Raw genomic sequence first — 20,569 nt, 5'->3', positions numbered from 1 at the left:
CATCCTTCATACGCATACACCTTGTCAGTCCAGCGCTGACGTCGTGCTCTGGATCCGATCCAGTGTTTAGCCGGCGTTCGCTGATGACAGATGCTTAATGACATACATGTAAGTTCTGCCAGGACCAGAATGCCCTTTCATGGTCATACATGAGCATGTATTGTGACTTTAACGTCTAGTGAATAGAGATGGAGTCATGGAGAGCCAGCCATTGAGAAACACTGTTCTCCCAGAGCTCTGAAAGTCCAAATATTTAGTCTCCCTATTGTTAGTCACACACTGTTAAAGCACAAAGTTTGGAAAGTGAACGTGGTAGTGATAACAGTGACATCCGCGTCTTAATGTTCATATCTGCTTTTGTTTGCAGAAGCTTTCTCCCCCCACACCCACCCAACCACTCACACACTTTCTCTGCTGTAAACTCACATAGAAACTAAATGCAAACATATCCACTACGTTTCACTTTTGTCTCAATGAGGTTTTGGCTCGTTGCTGTCTCGCCGGTGGTTTTTTAGCAGACCTATCAGTCCTGACAGGAGGATTCCTCGCACATTTGAGCGAAGCCAGGTCTAGTCTGCGGAGTTAAAAAAACAAAACACTCCTGTCTCCTAAATTTTAAGTTTGCTTTAGCAACCGACTAAGCACAAACTGTTGTTGGATGCCATAAGCCCATAAAGCAGTCTGTGTACAATAGCCACAAACACAGCCCCGCTTATTAAACCATCACCGTTTAATTTGAAATGTTAGCAGAGGTGTCGTCTCTGAAGTGCTTTTGGAGAATCAGTTGGCCTTCTTTTCAAGCATACATCAACTCTCTGGCATGCAGATTGCTGTGCAGAGGTCTTAGTTAATGGATAATTTCACTGATGAGCGATCCCAACTTGTATTATTGTTTTCACATTTCGTGTTGCCCTCTTTCTGATTTTGATTATAGCGTCGAAAAAATGATTTACGGCCATCTTTTTGACACTTTTATTTTTCCACTTCAACTTTTGCACCCGGGCAAATTATAGTCAATGTTTGATTATGGTGCCATCTGTCACCATCCGCCCATGCTACATAATGCATTTAACATTCTGCATGCTGCTGCAGTGTGTGTTTTCTCCCTTGGCCTCCGTTCAACAAAGTGAAAGAGGAAGAAAACGTCTAAGGTGAGTTGTCCTCTGCGGTGGAGACAGCTGTAAAATGCATTGATTTGATAAATAAGCTTAACAAAGCTGTTGCTCTTGCGTTTGCTATGTCCACACTTAAAATCAAATTAAGTGCTTTGTTTTTCTGCTACTTTGCCAGGCCTGTTAACAACACAATGGAATGCAAATAGAACCCCCAAATTTAAATAGAGGGATTTCACACCTTCAGTCTTATCACGAGACAGGCCAAAGCTGCGAGGAGATGGACACTAGGGGCTCAGCAAACTGACTTTTAGTCTGTGGTGTGTAATTAGGTTGGATAAAGAGGCACTTCCCCAATGTTTGCATGCCCAGCAGCCACAAATAGAGCTGCATTAGATAAACTACCTCTTGTTTGATAAGATAAGTGTAGCCAAGAAGTCCTCTTGAGACAACTGTTTATTGTCAGATATGAGTTTGCCCAGAACTTCCAGAACTTTATTGCAACCTTGTGTTCCGTTGACATCAGCTTTACTTTGACTTCCTCGTTGTTTGGGGAGCCAAGAGATCCCACAGCTGTACATGTAAAAATGATAATAACTGCATTTTTCTTCAAGTGTTATGTATTTTGTTTCAGACTGTATTACAACCCAATGAAATGACATACCCTTCAGAACAAACTTTTTAAAAGTGTGATAAAACACAGAAATGGATATATAACGTTGTTGCTACGCCACATTTTTTGACATTATATGGGATATATGATAAAATACATATCCTTTTTTGCCAAGAAAAAAACATAACAGGCAAAGACATGTGTGTTATCTTTTACATAGTGATGTTATTTATGTTTGGAGTCAATTAGAACCTCAGAGAGTAACTCCCTGTTAGACCTCTAATGATCCAACTGTCATAAATTACAAAATCCAGATAGATTTATTTGGATGTTTGGAGGAGTAATTATGTTCATAGGCCATTATAATTTAATTAGGAAAAACTTAAAGAATGAAACTGATGAAACTATAAGTTGTTTGTTTCTTTGTTTGTTTTTAACCTGGTATGGGGGCCTCCTAAATCCCCAATTGCCCTCAGTATCATATCTTGCAGCGAGATTCAAAGTCAATTTAATATTAGGTTAATTAGTCATCATTAAATTCATTATATTTGGCACTGATGTTGTTCTCTGCACCACACTTTGTGAACTGCAATGAAAGCAAGTCTCACAAGTTTTCCTTAATACACTTTAATTCTTTGCAACTTGCACGCAAAGTTATATATTATCCTTATTATCCATGATCTCAGACACATGCGTGCCTCCATTTGTTATTCTATGATTTTCTTTTTATTCAGTATTTTGTTTTGACAAAGGAAGTACACGCAGGGGAGTAAAAGGAGGGGTAGGGAGGCTCCCGGAGAGTTTTTACACACTGGGTAATTAAGCACTTTGACTGACAGCAGAGTGCCAAAAGGCGCAAACGCACTCCGATTGGCCGGTGCGCACTTTACAATCTCCTCTTGTTTCCAGGCTGCTCACAAGCAGAGCGCTTTACCTCCCCAAACTCTCGCAGGAGCCAGACGCACCAGAGGAGCGCGACGGGGCTGCAGCCGGAGAAGACTGCCTCTGGACTTTACCCAAACCTGAAACTCGTCACATTTTACGCACGTCGATCAACAGATCTGCGCGCTTTTTTTCCTTCTCCTTATTGAGTTTTTTCTCATTATTCCGATTTTCTTCATGAAGTGAGTTTTTTTTGGTTCGCCTGCCTGAGCCGCGCTGTTGAGTTGCTTTATTGTTGCAAAAAAAATATATATACAAGCATGAGGTCTACTTCTGAACGGGTTTGGAGGATGATCCGTCTGGCTGTGACAGTGGCACTCATGACCGCATGTAGAGCGTCTGAGTACGAGTACCTGAGCTGGAAATCGGACTCTTACAACGGCGGGCGCAGCTATGGCAAGCCTCCTCAGTGCGTGGACATCCCGGACGACATGCGGCTCTGTCACAACGTAGGCTACAACCAGATGCTGCTGCCCAACCTGCTGGAGCACGAGACCATGGCCGAAGTGAAGCAGCAGGCCGGCAGCTGGGTGCCTCTGGTGCATAAGAACTGCCACCCGGGCACGCAGGTCCTCCTGTGCTCGCTCTTCGCGCCCGTGTGCCTGGAGCGGCCCATTTACCCGTGCCGGTGGTTGTGCGAGGCGGTGAGGGACAGCTGCACCCCCATCATGGAGGCGTTCGGCTTCCCTTGGCCGGAGATGCTCACCTGTGACAAGTTTCCCCAAGACGACGTGTGCATTGCCATGACGCACCCTAATGCCACCGAGGCCACCAAACCCACAGGTAAGCTGACACTCCATCATGTTTTTTTTGTTTTCATATTTTTCAAGTATTTATTATTATGTGTTTAAATCTGTATTTTATAAGAGAATATATAGAGAGTGTGCATGCTTTTAAATTCACCGTAGATCTGTGGGGGCCGCCCAGTAGGGCCACAGTGCTTTTGCGGTCACTGCAGCTCCACAGGGACATTTGCGGGTTCACTTGCCTCAAGAGCACCTTTATGGTAGATGAGGGAGATTGAGTTCTTACTGCTTAGAAGTTTCTGAGTCAAGAAAAGTAATAAAAGATGCATTATAGGCTCCTCAGTGCTGCTATTATAGGGTTAAAACAGTGATTAGTTACAAAAATGTATCAGAAACATCTTCATCTTTATTGGATAAGTATGTTTACGCATACGAGGAATTTGACTCAGGGTCAGCAGCTCCCAGTGTGCTCACATAGAACACAACAATCTTGAGAAAGATACACAAGGAATGACTAAAAATGTTCACGTTCCTGTGAGCTGTAAACAGCATAGAAATAGAGCAGCGGTGTCAAGAGTGCAACAGACTGAATATGAGTGCAACACTGAAGCTGCGCCAACACAATCTGCTGGTTACATGATCATATTTTTTTTTCCAGCCAAACTATAATTGGCTTTCTGTATTAAATTCTATAATGTAATTAAACATAACCACCACAAGCTCTCGAGGCCTTTACCAAGATTTTAGCAATACTACAGTACCACCTCCCTCTCCTTTCCCCCCTCAAAGTAAAGTGTGTCCACATTTTTTTAAATGGTTGACTGGTACTGTATATATCACGTACCTTTTAAATACATAATACACTATAATAAAATAACCACACTGTTTCAGTTTTTAATTATGCAATATAAACTCACTCAGGTTGCTAAAACACCACAAATCTTGGAACTTGACCTCTGTGTTCTTAATCATAGCAAGATGATGCCTTCAAATGTCTTGTTTTTGACCTAAATTCAGTCAATTCATAATGAAATAATCCAAATAGTTTAAATATTCTGTTGATGCAGCTAGTTGAGATGATCTTCCTTTAACTCTCCAGCTCGGAGTAACTGCCCGACTGAAAAAACAAACATCCAGCACTTTTGCCACTTTGTAAAAACTGACACCCGTGCAGTTAAATCGGCTTGAGAATGTTGTTTCAGGGGTGAAGGTGTGTTTGCAGATGCAAATCCCAACACAAACAAACCCAACACAACCTTTTGAGGAGGGGGGGGGGGGCGCATTCAACCGTGAAGCTCTGGATCTCTGGATTTGGATACTAAATGTCAACTCAGCTGAAAAAGGTTTTTTCAGTGCTTTTCAGTGTCTAATCTTAAGGTATAAATTCAGGCATTGATGCAAATGTGAGTGTTCCTGCATGCAGTCGAGTTGGGAGTGATGTTGTAATATTGAAAAAAAAAAAAAAAAAAAAGCTCATGACAGATGGGAGTCATTTATTTTGAAGGTGTTTGTTGAGTTGGAATACAATGCTGGGAGGAAGCCGAGCGAAAAAAAGAAAGAAAGGAGAAAAAAAAGAAGAAGAATACCTCTATCTATTAATTCATAATTTTTCTAGTGGGCCATCACTGACAATTGCAATAAAAGTGAAGAAAGATGGAAAGACAGAGACGTAATTTGAAAAACACATTGCTCAAATAACGTGTATTAAGATCCGATCTGCCGAGCCAGCGGTTTCCAAACAAAGCTCCCAAGGACATGGCTACCCCCCCCGCCCCCCCCCCCCCACCACCACCACCACAACCACCCACCCTCCCTCCTACTCATACACCCCCAGCGCCCCCCTCCGGACGTCATCTATCACTAATGGCTCTCTGGCTGCAGATTCCCTAAACCTGCTGGGACTCTAGTGTGTGTGTGTGTGTGTGTGTGTGTGTGTGTGTGTGTGTGTGTGTGTGTGTTGGTTTGAAGCTGAGTCAGACACCTCATACAGCATCAGGGGAGAGGAGGTTGTAGCGGTGGTGGGGGTTGGATATGTTGTAACATAGTCCAGAGATCAACCTTCCAGCGTTAACCTGATGAGCCAAGCTGATAAATACCAGAGAAACCCTAGAAATGCGACGTCCGTGCCTGTCGCCTAGGTGAGGCGTACAGCGAGGGGAAAGGGGGGGGGAAAGTACAACAGACTCATTCACCTTAACCATAAAATAGAAGGGGAATTTCCATCATCACATCATCAACTTACTTATATTTCAATCTTTAGCCGTATATACACCACTTGAGGACATTTTCGCGCAATGAGCTGGTCATAAATAGGGGGACTGTGGATCTTCCAGCGATCACACAGCGCTCACTGTATCTGGACAGAGAGGACAGGTCCAACTACTGTGTGTGTGTGTGTGTGTGTGTAGAGAGAGAGGGGGGGGGGGGGGTGTTACTGACGGACATGGTGGTATGGACTTAGGCCCATTTTCTCCTGAAAAAGACTCCCTTCTCAGGGTTAAGGGGGGGACCACACAGAACTCTCTCTACAGACGTCACCTGTTATCATTCGTTGTCTGCGCAGGCGATAAATAAAGCCGGCGTTGGACCGCAGAGGGACACACAGTGACGTCTGTAGGGGAAGAAACCGGTTTACCGAGTTTACCGCCACCAATATTTTTCAAGAGAAGGTTCATGTACGATGAGAAGGTTGATAAAGAGCAAGAAGGCCGCTTATCTTCTCAGCTGTTAACCTTTAATGATAGTTAATAGAGTTGACTGCTCCATACAGGATGGTGATAATTGATTTAAAGGAGAAACGGGCTCAAATAGGCAAAGGGACCCCATGACTCTGTAAACAGTGTCTGTTTTCACAAGCTCCTTACACCTGGGTGTTACTTTCACAAGCCTTCGTTAAACACATGTAATGGACAACTGGCAGCGGAGAGAAAACTATTTGAAACTATTGTCCCCCCCCACCCCCCACCACCCCGCTCCTTTTTTTTCTTTTCGTTACCCCCCCTGCTCAATTGATCCTAATACATGCTATGACATTGAGATAATGGTGGTCGGTTTGAGAAAAAAAAAAGGCCGCAGGACGCTGCGATCTTTGCAGGTCCAAGTTTGTCTGGAAAGTAAGCTCAGCTGTTTGGCAAGCTGCGATCATTTGCGGTATTAAAAAAAATTGAAAAATCGTGTTGGTAAAATATTCGCAGATATGCCTCCAGACTGAATTACTTTTTGGCAAAAACACATTTTGGCTCTTTGTCTTCAGTCGGGCTTTTGTCTCAGAGCTCCGACTATTACCTTTTTTTTTTTTTTTTTTTTTTTTTGGAATGTCAGAACATTCCAACAAGCTTGGATTGAATACCATTTCCATTTATTCCTTCCACATTTCTAATGTTTGTTCTTTTTGTATTTTAGTTTGTATACATTGCTGCTGAAAAGTGTCTAAATGTAGAGTAGAAGAAGAAGAAGAGTTTACAGCAGCTCTTAGTTACAGCCATAAAAGCTGAAGACATTCCTCACTGAGGTCAGGTCATCAGAGCGTACCAAGACAGAGACCAGGGAGTTTAATACAGCACACTCTAAATAGAATCACTATCTCTCTGCATGCAGGGAGAGGGTACATTTGCATGATAGATCATTTTAAATAGGAATTCGAGGGCAGTGATGTGAATATTTGTAATATTTTCATGTGATTCTTCATTCTTCATGAATGAGAAATTGCTGTTTTGTTGCCCTGATTCGTGCTATCAAAATTTTGCCTCCTTTTTTTTCTTTTATTCCACTGAATTCCAAACTGTGTCCCATCTTTATTTTCTTCCATAGATTACTCTCCCATCTGTCCTCCATGTGACAACGAAATGAAAACAGACGCCATGCTGGAGCACATGTGTGCCAGCGAGTTTGGTAAGCATCCTCCCCAAACACACCCGACATGCACAAATACTACACACTCACAGACATTACTTGACATGTACCACAGTGAGCAGCAGCAGGACTTTTCCTTCCATCTACCAGCTTTAAAACATTACTCGAAGTCTTAACGCAAGCATGATTTAAACATGTAAAGCTTATTCCTGAAGTGCACAGCCTGTATCTGACCATACTTGGCCATTTCCACTCCGGTGAAAGCTACCGAGCTTGTTTCGTGGCAGTCATTTTTCTAAGTCAGATTAATCAAGTGCTTAAGTTTTAATGTAAAAATTACATGTGAGGTTTTTTATCGCTAAGTCAAGGCTCGTCTGGTTTGGTGAAGAATAATATTCTGCGGCTAATGAATTGGGGTCATTAAAGGCTTTATTTGGCAGGTCCCTGCAGTAGTAAAGTGGGATGTTTGTTCTGCTGTCTGGGCTGACTGCTGTTGTAGAATACCCGCTGTTCACAATTCACATAAATAATAAATCATTCATTTTTTTTATTTTGAAAGAAATACATACAGTACTAGTCAAAAGGTTTAGATTCACTGTCTCATACAAGTGAATGGCAAGGTGTAAGGAGTACATATTTCATAACTTGAAATGAGTTGACCTTTAACCTGTATTAGTTAATGAGCCCATAATGTGCTGTGCATTGAGATGAGGAAATCATTATTTTTGCTCAAATTTGACATTCTAATGTTTTTCCTTCCTCCTTTTTTTTGGGGGTGTGTGTGCAGTGTGTTGTTTTGCCGCTGCATGTGGAAACAATCATGCGGGGGAAAATACTCGTAACCCCTTCAACTTTGTATTTTTGTATATTATTTAATAGTCATGACTAAATGACTACAATAACAGTCAGAACACTCAGCTAATCCGCATCATCAGGACTGCGTGGGTGGGGTGCGATCAGATTTGATTGACAGTGACCGGCAACATCAACAAACAACCCCCATAACCGTCATTACAATTTGATTTCCAGTGTTTGTAAGTCCTGATTGGTGCACATAAGAATGCGGCTGTATGTTTTTCCAACTGAGGCCCGCCCACTTAAAAACCAATTAGAAGAGCAGAGGCAAAAAACACAAATACATAAATCACTCGTATGAAGAAATAACCGAACCTGTTTGACCCCTTGGCAGGAAAGTGTTTGTGTTTATGTTCGTCATAATTACTCACAGTAAAAAGATGATGGAGAAAGTAGGTTTTCAGAGCCTTTATTTTGTATCGCTTAGTGTGGACGAATACAAACTAACATGTCACTTTTTTTAGTTTAAATAAAAAACTGCCTTTAGCAGCCCTACACTGTCTTGTTTTGCTAACGTAAAAAAGAGAAAACTAGCAAGATAAACTAAATAAAAACAGAAATCATGACATGAAACTATCGCAGCATTTTCTATAAATAGAAAAATGAATACATGTAGGAGTACTTTATAAAACAAGTGCCTTACTGTAACGTTAGCTTGTCTCTCCAGCGAGCGGCGGAGGCTCGGCAGTAACGTTAGCTTGTCTCTTCAGCTCCACAACATTATGAAACACGGCTAATTCCTCAAATTAGTTTGATTGGCTACATTGATTACCTTCAATCTGAACTTGTTTTTTTTATGTTGGAAGTGACAATGAGGGTTACAATAGATTTACATAGATAATAGACTTATAATTATAGTCTTACACTTCTTCTATATAAGACTTTAATGATCTCCTTATATCTTATACTATAGATAATAGTTTTAAACTCCTGGTTTATAAAGTTTTCAAAAATCTTGTTTCAAGGTTTCAAAGAAAAATTGATGATTTGGAAGAGTTGAAATGAGGTGAAATACATTTTTGCTCCAATATGTGACAGCTTTTCAACTTATGTGTCTTCAAAAGTCTTTAAAAAGCCCAATTTTTCTGATTAGCAACCACACATTTGTGAAATATTTCACAAATATTTCCTTCACAAGGGCAAGTCAAGGAATATGTGACAATTTTAGAGCCTTACACGAATATAAGACAACCTGTTTCACACATTCATCCCATTAGAAGCTCTTCAACCCACTGGGAATGGGAACCAGACTGAAAACAACATTAACAAACCAGGAAGGAAAAAAAGAACATCTTTAGTTGATGGGCTCTCTTTGATTTCGTTTGTGGAAATTTGTGAATTTCGCATGATGAACCGACGCACTTAAAAAAGACACCGAAAGCCTCGAGTTCAATTAAAAACACAAACATCGACTGAAGTGCAGTCGCAGGCGCTTCCAGGAATAATATGCGCATGATGCACACAAGATGCAAGATGTTCTGCTTTCATGTTTTACTCGCTGGCTCTAACCAAAACTTGTGGCAGCTTGAATTCCAGGTGCCATACCCAGCAAACATGGACTGGACGCATATTGGAAACAGACTTCCCTGCAGTTCTCAGGACAAGTTTAAAGTTACATTTGTTTAAGGAATTGCCATGTTGTTTATGCTGCGGTGATGGGACTCGCTTTTTTCAGTCGGCGTCCTGGTTTGCCAAGAGGAGAGTGGCACATTACTGGCCTGTTTCATCTCGGATGAAGACAGATGTTGTTTTGCTTCCTTGTCATAAGTCCTGTAACCAGCTGACATGTAAGGATACACAGACAGATTTAGTATCAGGCTGAGGATGAGACACTGCGCTTGCTCGTGTTGCAGGTTTGAACCCATAAGGGACCGACCTCCTCTGGAATGCAACAAATGTCGCCGTGATTTCAGTGCGGAGCGTGGGTTGATTGCAGCGGGTAAACAACTAATGCACAGCCTGACAAGAGATAGCATCGGCGGGTATATCGCGGCAGCTATGCTAAAGATTTTGTTTGTTGCTTTTTCCAGCAGGCCGATAAAAATTAGCTCTGGTCTGGGGAGAAAAGTGCAACAATAAATATATCTTGACAGCAGCTGAAGCCAAGCATGACTTAATGTCTTGTCTCAAGGAAAAAAGAAAAATATGCCAATGGAAAAATCCCAAGCTTTAATCATGATCTGTTTTATCCCACCAAAAAAAAAGATAAGGCCATCATCCTGATTGCATTCAGCTAGTTTTGACTTGACTGAGAGTGGACGGACACGGTTGGTAGCAGCGCGTTTTTAGGAGCCGCTTGTTGCAGACAGGCTTCATCTGCTTTGTTTGGAGAAGACCGCAAAATAGATATGATAGATAGATTTCTTGCTCATCTCTGTTCAACATGTGGATGGAAAAACCACAGAGAGGCTTACGGAACGAATCAGTGATTTGCACACTGAGGTCTTTATTAATCTGCGCGGACCAATCATGTGTAAAATATCTCCACCCTGGCAGTGAATTAGCATTTTTGTCCACTGAAAACCTCACTTACTGGAAGTTGTGAAAAGTCTGTTCTCACTTAGAAGTTAAGTGTGAAGTTGTCTTTTTTTTTAATTTTTTTTTTTTTAAAGGGTATTTTGATTGTTTGACGCCCTGTTTAATTGTTTCCTATCATTTGCACAAATGCATTATTTGACTTTCTCCCTGAAGTTTGTTCCTGATCAATTCAGAGACACAGAGGTGAGACAGCTGTGGATTTAAAGGTGGTTGCATGTGGAGTGTTTCCCAGCAGAGGAGAGAAGATTCTTGTAAGTGTAGATATGTGCTTTCAAGCTGCTACATCAAAATCACTATAACAAGTAACAGGTTTTCAGTCTAGTGCTGTTAATTCCTCTAGTGTAACACTCCTTGATTCTAACAAACATATAATACCAGTATACAAACACACGTCCTATTTGCGGCACTCAGCTGGTAACAGATTTACAGCTCATCCCACTCAACACTTTTGTTCCCACCGCAATTTATCTGCATGCTTAAGGTTTTACGGCACCTCATTGTCCCAAAAAGCTCAAACGCCCTTCAATTAAATCTCTCCTGTGCCTTGGACGGCTCACTTTGTTGTCATTCCCGAAATGCTCCTTCCCTTTGCTGATGCGGTAAACAACAGGGCAGCCTCGCACCAGAGGACTGATCACCTTCAGCTTATCGGATCAGTTGTGTTGTGGCCGGTCTTGTGAATGGGGAGCGACGCGCACACACACACACACACGCACACACACACCCTCCTGCTGGGTTTATGACACCCCTGGGAGATGGAAGTCTTGTCTGTGCCTCTGAACAGGCAGAGGAAATCAGGTCAGAGGTCAGGGACGGGAATAGAGAAAGGGAATTACCAGCAAAATAACAGTTCTCAGCTGTTTTGGCTGAGATCACTTCAAGAAAAAACGGTGTCCAGGAATGTTAACATAACATAAATACCTACAAATGAATCTAAAAGTAAAAATAGGCATCTAATATAGAAATTCTACTATCAACCTTGTCTATAAAGTAAGAAATGTAGGAATTTAAGACACAGACAAATATTAATAAATTGAAAATATATTACAAGGAAATGTGAAATAGTGTAACATTTAACAAAATGTACTTGACATCAAAATCATTTTAAATTAAGGAATCATTTTAGAACCTATAAACATCTTTTTATTTGAAATCCTGTGACTTAAAATGATGATATGAACAGACTGTCCACTAAACTCAGCAAATGAAGTTTCTATGGACTATGTAAATGAGCATGCATTGTTTGAGGCTTAAAACTCTCTGTATTAAGTCACTGTTGTGATAGTAATTCATTTATGGTTTGAGCACAGTCACTGGCAGCAGACGGCTCCCGTGTTGTCTTTGTATGAACTCTGGTATAAAAGTGTCTCCAGCGGCTTTTAAAAGCCTTTGTGGCAAACGAAGAATTCGCTCTTAAAAACTGAGAGAATGTAACTGGAAAGCGAATCTGACTGTAAGGTTTATCAGGGCGACTAAACCAACAGTTTTTAATATCGTAACATTATTGAGCTCATGAAATCCAGCTGACTCAGGTATTTTTATATTTTAACAAGTCTTGACAAGGAAAAAAAATGAAAGTTAAGTTCAGTTAACTCACATTTTTTAGAAAGCAAGGGGCCTTTAAATATTTTTAAATAAATGTCACTTTCCACAAGTGCAGTTTTTGTAATCTTTCATTCCTTTTGCCATGGTAATATTTATTGATATAAAAATATTTTTACTAGTATTTTTTATTTTAATTGTCCAGCTCTAGCTAGAATGAGTTCATTGAGGTTCCTGTTCATTCAAGCCATAGTACCCTTATTCTCTCAGAACAATAGGTAGGTTTTTGGTACAGAAACAGCTGCAGCTCACATGACTTCACACTCCATGTTTGATACATTAAGAACAAGGAAAATAGGAGCATGTGGACAGAGTAGCAACATCACTGAAGACCACCGACTGAGTAGATTTTTATTCTAAACTGACAATCGCATGTCTGTGCTCTAATGTACAACACATTATAATTATGTATCTTAGAAAAATATAAGGCCATGAGGAAAAACACTAACAGGGGCAGTTTCATAAGTAAAGAAACAATTAAAGAGTTAAATTATTTTATGTTAACTTCTTACTGTACGCGCTTACAGAAGAGATTAAAGCCTCAAACAGCGAGGTGCAAAGAAAGTTCATAGCGTCAAAGGATTATCGTGGACCAAGGATTTATCAAGATGAAATCTTTCAGCGGTGGGCCAGGACTTCTCTTTTATGACTCACTAATTATGAATGCTGCCCATTTGGATTTCACTGAGCACTAAGCCTGCTCACAGAGACCGTTTTCAGAGACTAGAGACAAAGGATAAAAGTCTTAATCCCTACCATGTGCACTCTTAATACTGGGAAAAACAGGGCGGCTCTTTTTTTTAACACTTTAATTAGCGATGGAAGATAGAAGCGTGAAGAAAGGGATGAAATATAGGGGAGTATTTTTTTAAAGTGCCAATTCAGGTTTTTATGTCAAGCTTGATTCTGTGAAAAGTGAGATTTTCTAGCTAAAACTATGATGACATTTGGGCAAAAGTCAGAGTTTTATCAGTTAAGATCTTTGTTGGAGTGTGAAAATGATTCATGCTCGATCAGGCTGTTCCCCTGCACTGTAGGTCACAAGACTTTATCTCAGACACGACTCTGTGATTTATCCCGACACGAGCCCTGTGAATGAGATTGGACAATGCATGCTCCTTTTTTTTCTCGCGTTTGCAGTGTCACAAGGTCTTCCCCGCCGCACTCACATCACTATATATCAGCGGAGAATGAGGGGATGTAATTGGGGAGGCATATGTAGATTTGGACCACCAACGTCTGACTCGTGCTCCGTTTCAGAATGGGAACCGGAGGAAACAGAGAGATTAGAAGGTTAAATAGAGTTTAGTGAAAGATCAGGCGCATTATTATACATCTGAGAAACAGCCTGAGATCCAGAGGGAGGTAAAAGCCAAAAAAAAGGTGGTGTAAACCGATATACTGTTGCACTGCCAATTGTACTTTGTTTAAAAGCATTTCCAGCAATCATAGATTCTTATCAGACAGAATCATTACTGTCATTGAATATTGATGAAATATACTTTATTTCTTCTTTAAATAGATTGAAGGTTCTTCAATGGCAGAAAAATGGTTTTGTTCATAATTGTGACATTTTTTGACATTATGTCAGGCTTTAGTATTGGTGACATGGGGGTGATGTCCAAATAAGGTGCAGGATTGAACTGGATCAATAAATCAGTAAATTGGTACTGGAATGTAGATAAGTATCAAGTAGTGCCAAAGAATTTCAAATATTCTGTATGTTTGAGGTTTAATTTTTAACTTAACTTTAACTGCTTAGTACATATTTTGGTCACAATCCATTAAGACTTTAAGGAAAAAAACTGCCCACTATATCAATATCAGTTTTTCTTACTCTCAATGATTGATATCTACATTTTCCTCAAGTCCAGTATCAGTTGGACTATTATGTGTGATGTGGTACATTTTTGACACAAAAATATTCTTACCGTTACTGTCCGTTAGTACTCTGTCACTTGTTGCTTTGTTCACGACAGAATGTTTTTGGCCGGGCTACTTGGTACATCTGGTGATGTCCCCATTAGATTTGGCATTTAATAACTTAAAGTACTAGCATAGGGTGTAGGCTCAACACGTATCTTTAGGGTTTTGTTGAGTGATTAACCTCTATAACCTTTCCTTTCTCTTGTATATGTAGTAGGCCATTGTGGACAAATCAACAATCAAGAATGTTTTATAATACTTTATTTCTGTTAGACTTTTGAATCAGTTTAGTGAACTACTTTGATTTTAAGATCTTTGCTGGATTTGCCAAAAGAACACATTCCTTCCTGATTACTTTATCTAGCAATTTCCTAATGAGTTGTCTAGAAACTTAATCATACCACAAGGGGTATGGAATTTCATCCATCACTCCCCCCTGGAACAGTGAAAGGGTCAGACTTGCTTTGGATAAAGATAGTCACCTAATATTACTCAACGCAGTTAAGCAATATACCAGACATTTAGTACAAAGCACTGGAGTTAGTAATCTACCCAAATCTAGAGTAAGGATAATTTTAAAGTATTCATCTTTCATGTATTCATTACAGTCTCTCAAAGAGTTTAGTTATCGATCTTAATTTGGTAAAAGTCAGAGTCAGGCTTGGGATTGATTTCATTCAGATCTTATTGAAGACTATAATGTAGGGTCCCTTGAGTAATGTACCCCAATGGATGTGTTTGGTAGCCATCAGCTGACCAAAGTCGGAATGTGTGCAAGTGAATAACAATGAAGTAAAAGCCATTTGATGGAAAGAGTAGAAGAATTAAATTGTAAGGACAAATGAAGGAAGTAGAATTACATTGGAGGTGCATTATTTTACCAAACTAGTAGGTTGTTTTCTTTCATTTTCCCCTTAGTCATCTCTGGAGTCACATTTATCTTATCCCTCAAGAGATGGTGCCACTGATACCTTTTATCATGTTTCATTTTGCTAGCACACCACTCAAGGGACCACCCATGCATGTCTACCTTTGTTGTACTCATGACATTTTGACTAGCTGTCTTTAAAGGTGCTTTGACACTCAACATTAAGTATTAAGCATTAGGTCTTTTTTTTTTTTTTTTTAAACATATTCCGTCTCTTTGCTTTCAGCTTTCAAGACCAAGATCAAGGAGGTGAAGCGAGAGAACATGGACCGCAAAGTGATCCTGCAGAAGAGGAAGAAGATGTTGAAAGCAGGAAACCTGAAGAAGAAAGACATGAAGAAGTTGGTGTTGTATCTTAAGAACGGCGCAGACTGTCCCTGCCAGCAGCTGGACAACCTGGGGAACCAGTATCTAATCATGGGCCGCAAGGTGGATAAGCAGTACCTCCTCATGGGCATCCACAAGTGGGACAAGTCCAGCAAAGAGTTCAAAAAGGCCATCAAGAAACTCAAGACCTACAAATGTCCTGCCTTCGAGAACGTCTTCAAATAATATGACCGTCCCCTTCCTTTGGTCGCATCTCATACTACATATGAACTTGCACAAGCATTAAAATCCCAAACTTTGCTTTCTATCATCCTGTTTATATCTATATATCTTTGTATATTTACAGATATACTTTGAAATGTCCATTGTTACGTTTTAGTTAAATGTGGTGAGTGATGACTCCACAAATTAAAGGGTTGGGTTTCCTTTTTTTTCTCTTCAGCTTAAGAAAAGGACACTATAGTAAAAGCCCTCCATCACTGAATCATAATTTCCACTATATGTATGTAGATACTTTATTACACTCTTCCATCCTACAGGTCAGTGGACTTTACTTTAAGGAATAGTTGGATATTTTTGGAACTATACTTTCTTGCCTTCTTGCCAAGAGTAAAATGAAAATAGGTTTTTATGCTAAATATGAAGCCAGAGCCAGCAGACAGTTAGTTTAGCTAGCTAGAAACAGCTAGCCTGGCTCTGTCCAAAGACGGGGAAAAAACTAGAAGTTATATTTTTCACTTTATTTTTGTGCAGATTAAACAAATTGATAAAGTGTTATAGTATGTGAACTTTAAAGGTGCTAATATACTTTTTAGATTTGTTAGGACAGAGCCAAGCTGTTACCCCTGTTCCCAGGTCTTCATGTTAAGCTAGGCTAACAAATCGGCTGGCTATCACTTCATATTAATTGTACAGATACTGTAGAAGAGTTGTATGGAATGGCATGTAACAATTTGCAGGTGAGCAAATAAGCAAATTTCCCAAAATGTCCAACTATTTCTTCGTTCTCATTCTGATCATAAAATAATAAATCATGAAATCAATTATTAGATTACAGAATTGGCAGTTGCTGGTATTTTGAGCTTTAAAAGCGACACTGTAGAGAGCAGCATCAGATGGTTTCCTGTTGAATAACTTATTGACAGACATGAGAAAGTGCTGCCGTCAGCTCATTGTTTTGTCAAGCTAAAGACTGCACTACCAATAATTTTGATCTTTTCCTTTTCATTGCTTGATTTCACTGTTGTTTGTGTTACTTGAAAAATCTCACATCCGCGTTACGAGATAATGTACAGGCCTGTGGCAAAATATTCTTCTTTCCAATCGTGTGTGTGTGTCACCTGACATATAGGCCAAATATTTTAACACATTTCTGTCTCTCTAGATTCAGTCTAATTGTAGAACTCGGTATTCCTTGGTAATGGAAAATTGCTTGCAGCTCAAAGTTTATTTTAAATGCAAAAGGTATCAAAGTGCAAATATTGCCAACTCTGTTCTGGTGTGTTTAGCTTGGTGTTGCTGGTCCGTTTTAGCACTATTTTGTTTCATGATTTGAATGTCAGCGGTACATTGCTGCCTATTACATGTACATACAAATTTTACATAAATATGGAAAAAACTAAATTGTGTTTGTGATTTTTTTTTTCTTTTATGAATTTATGCAGATGTGTTTGTAGCCACGCTAGGTTTTAGTTACCAACCCAGAGGTAAGGCTTCTTATAAGAAAGAACAAGATGCATTTAGGTTTTTGGACCTTTCTTTGATGCTTATTTTTAAGTCAAATGTTTTTTTTTTTTTAACCTTTTCAGGCATCTAAAATTAATCAAACAAAAAAATTTGAAAGAAGATTGAGCAGCTCATGCCTAAAGACAATAAGCATGTGATAAGGTGTCATGAGTAGACATTTGTCCAGAAAAAAAAAAAGTTGAAAACTACTTAATACATCCAGACATTTCAGGATATAGATACTCCAAAATGACTGATATGGCAAAAATCTCTGATGGTTGACACATTTATATTGTCACAGTTCATATTGTCATATTGCCAACCCTAATGCAGCCTCAGCTGTTCTTACAATGTGTACTTCATCAGTTTGTTTGCTTTGTTTTTTATTGGAGTGTCCTAACTGGCCACAAAGAACGCTGGGTGCCCTGTTTCACACATTTTTTGTTGGAGAACAGCTGATACATTTAGATGAAATGAGGAGTTATCAGTGCCATACCTCCTCATGTCACTACAAAAACCTAAATAAGGTAGCAGCTGGCTGGAGGGAGATCGTCAGAGAGCTGGACGTTTCTGGCCTAGTTGCTGTTGGATATATTGTTTGTCATTTCCAGTAAAGAAACATCCAAATATCACAATATAAAACATGTTTTACCTGTTTGTAGGATAGCAAATAATCACCCATTTTTTACTCGACCGGTCACATCTCCAGACTGATCTTGAGCGTACAGCTGATAGCTATGTGGTTTGTTTACGATGTAACAGAAGTGCATAATTAACAGATTCAGTGTAGATAGAAAATGTCCAATGTAATGCGATGCAACATGATAGTTGGACGCTCGCTTGATGTGAGGACACAGTGTAGCAAATGTAAGCATGTTAACAAGCTGATGTTAGTATTTGGCTCAAAGCTCAATGCTGTTACTAATTATAGTCTCACAGATCTGCTAGCATGGCTATAGACCGATTACTCTTTATCTTACTGTATTTCAGATTGCTTTTATACTAGTCTATATCTAATCATATTATCATTTTTTACAATATCAGCTAAGTTAAGTGTGTAGGCCTAGGAAATATTATCTGGACTTGTGAGCCTCAGTAAGTTCCTCATTTGCATGTTATTTAGATACACTGTTTGTTATTCATTTTATGTTTTGCACAGCTATAATCTGTTTTCCAGTTGCCTGCAAACATTTAGCATTTCTAGAACTGTTTTGCAGAGACTGTGCAATCCCTTCTCTAAACTTTTATTTTGGTCTTTCCATGTGATGTGTGATGCTATTAAAACAAAGTAGAGCATGAACTGCCAAAACAACCAGCTTCTGCTCTGACAGCAATGTCAAACAGAGTGCACTTTTTCTCAGCACTGCCAAACTAACATTTTCACGCTTTTTTGGAAAGATATAGTGTCACGCTACCAGACCTATCTCCAGACTGAAAGATCTCTCACGCACACATTGTTTTTTTTCCCCCCACCAATCTCTGTGATGATGCTAAATTCTTATCTGGATGTCTTCTGATTCAGGTCCGTTGTGGTTTCACAGGCTGTTGGTGCCTCGGTATGTGATGTGTAAATGCTAATCCCAGAATATACATCATTAACAGCTCATGTTGATAGTGAACTCTATAATGCTTTCTTAACCAAAGGGCAGCACTGTCTAATCAACTGTCAAATTTGAAAGATTTGTTTTCACAAAGTCCTTGCTGATGGATTTGGTTTGCATGCTGAACAGGCATGACGTTCCCATTCCATTTCATTTGATTCATGAACACTTACATGCAAATGTGCACAAAATCTACAAGACAGAGTGGAATGGTCTTGTTAGGCAGCCTGCACAAGAAACATAGATTTGAGTAACTCGATGATGAATGCTTTAATGTAAATACTTTTATGTGCTGAAATCCATCATGTTGGTACAACATGCGTAAACAACAAAACATGAAACCATTCTGTCAATAAAAAGGCTTGTTAAAAACCAGGAAGTATCAAACGGACCAACGTCTCGTCCATCTGTTTCCAGTAATGGCTTGGGTATTGGAAAATATATCTCAGATGTGGACTTTGCTTTCTAATCATTACTTCAGCTGCCTTCAAAAGAGCCCCAGAAAACTCAGGGCCAAGATCCAGCTTTGTCCTATTAAGAGATGATCTGCAAAAAACATCCTTTTGGTTCCATCATCTCACTGAAAACCTCAAATTGACAAAACTGATGAAGTACTATTTTGATTGCTTCCATGTCAGAGGCAAGGAAAGTATTCAATTATCCCTCCAGTATTAATAACACACACTTGATTTCGGTCAGTGTGATAGCTCACTTTTAGGTTGACAACTGGAGAGTCTGATTGGATGGAGATATCTTAGCTGTATGTGCACCAGAACCTGACTAAATGTGCTTGTGTTTAAGCAAATACCTTTGGCCTGATGGAAACTTACATTTCCATCAGTGCATATTGTCTGCTCAACAGCTGCTAAATAATATAAAACAGTAGCTGCCAATATTAAAAGACTAGTGTGTGAGATTTTGTGGCATCTAGTAGAACAGACTTGGCAGAAACTGAATATAATATTCATGTTTTAATTAGTGTCTAATCACCTTAAAATAAGAATAATTGTGTTTTCGTTATCTGAGAACGAGCTCTTTATTTTTATATAGGGAGTGGGTCCTCTTCCATGGAACACGCAATGTTGCGCCACCATGTTACTACAGTAGCCCAGAATGGTCAAAGCAAACACTGCCTCTAGAAAGGGCCCTTTAAGTTTTTTGTGATTTTTTTCAGCCTACTACACGCGATCAAAGCAAAATGATGTGCAAAGTACAAAAAAAACCATTTGAAATGATGATTCAAGATTGGAAATCTAATATCCAACCCTAGTATGCAAATTAATCTATAGATGCGTAACCAGTTTTTAAATATTCTTGACATCCCTAATAACACTAGCTTCATGGAGCCTCCATGTATTTAGATCAATATCTCTATTTCAGCCGTGACTCAAAATAGACAGTAAAGTAAATAAAGTTACAGTCCATAAAGCTGCCCTAATCAAAATGTTTTATATTAGCTACTATTACTACTGTATGTGTGATGTGAAAGGGGTCACTTCTAGTGATGAACCTTCAGATAATTATCACTCAACTCTGCAGTTCACCTCAGCTATACAGAACATTTTAGCATTGTTTAACTGATTGTTTTGGTCTGTATGGCCTACTATTTTACTGTTTTAGTTCTCTCACTGGTCATGAATGTCTTAACCAGTGAAAAACCTCTAACTGTACACTACCTGTCCAGCATCAAACTGCAGACAAAGTGAGCAAGCAGTGAATGCAGCAACAGCTAAAGGAGAGTGAATATTGGGCTTAACATTTATCATGTGGACGTGGTAAGTAAAACTACCACCACTTCTACC

At 39.5% G+C, this 20,569-nt stretch overlaps 1 protein-coding gene across 2 annotated transcripts; it reads left to right on the top strand.

Moving 5' to 3' along the window:
- Window positions 1–2,778: 2,778 nt before the first annotated feature.
- On the top strand, window positions 2,779–17,046 carry sfrp1a (secreted frizzled-related protein 1a). 2 transcript variants are annotated; one of them, XM_062417719.1, is made up of 3 exons: window positions 2,779–3,450; window positions 7,224–7,304; window positions 15,341–17,046. In XM_062417719.1, exons 1-3 carry the CDS (start codon window positions 2,928–2,930, stop codon window positions 15,664–15,666), a joined length of 930 nt encoding a protein of 309 aa, XP_062273703.1. In that variant the 5' UTR covers window positions 2,779–2,927; the 3' UTR covers window positions 15,667–17,046. The 2 variants fall into 2 exon arrangements, with proteins under 2 accessions (XP_062273703.1, XP_062273704.1); XM_062417720.1 differs by having other exon boundaries at window positions 2,779–3,453; window positions 7,230–7,304.
- The last annotated feature ends 3,523 nt before the right edge of the window (window positions 17,047–20,569 follow it).

Source organism: Scomber scombrus, chromosome 4 (assembly GCF_963691925.1).
Source record: "Scomber scombrus chromosome 4, fScoSco1.1, whole genome shotgun sequence".
Classification (NCBI taxonomy): domain Eukaryota; kingdom Metazoa; phylum Chordata; class Actinopteri; order Scombriformes; family Scombridae; genus Scomber; species Scomber scombrus.
Note: the sequence above shows the minus strand (reverse complement) of the source record. Positions and strands in the feature narration are given on the sequence as shown.

Coding starts and splice junctions, on each gene's coding strand:
- sfrp1a (XM_062417719.1), top strand. CDS start 2,928: ATGAGGTCTACTTCTGAACGGGTTTGGAGGATGATCCGTCTGGCTGTG. Junction 3,451..7,223: donor CGAGGCCACCAAACCCACAG/GTAAGCTGACAC, acceptor TTTCTTCCATAG/ATTACTCTCCCATCTGTCCT. Junction 7,305..15,340: donor CATGTGTGCCAGCGAGTTTG/GTAAGCATCCTC, acceptor CTTTGCTTTCAG/CTTTCAAGACCAAGATCAAG.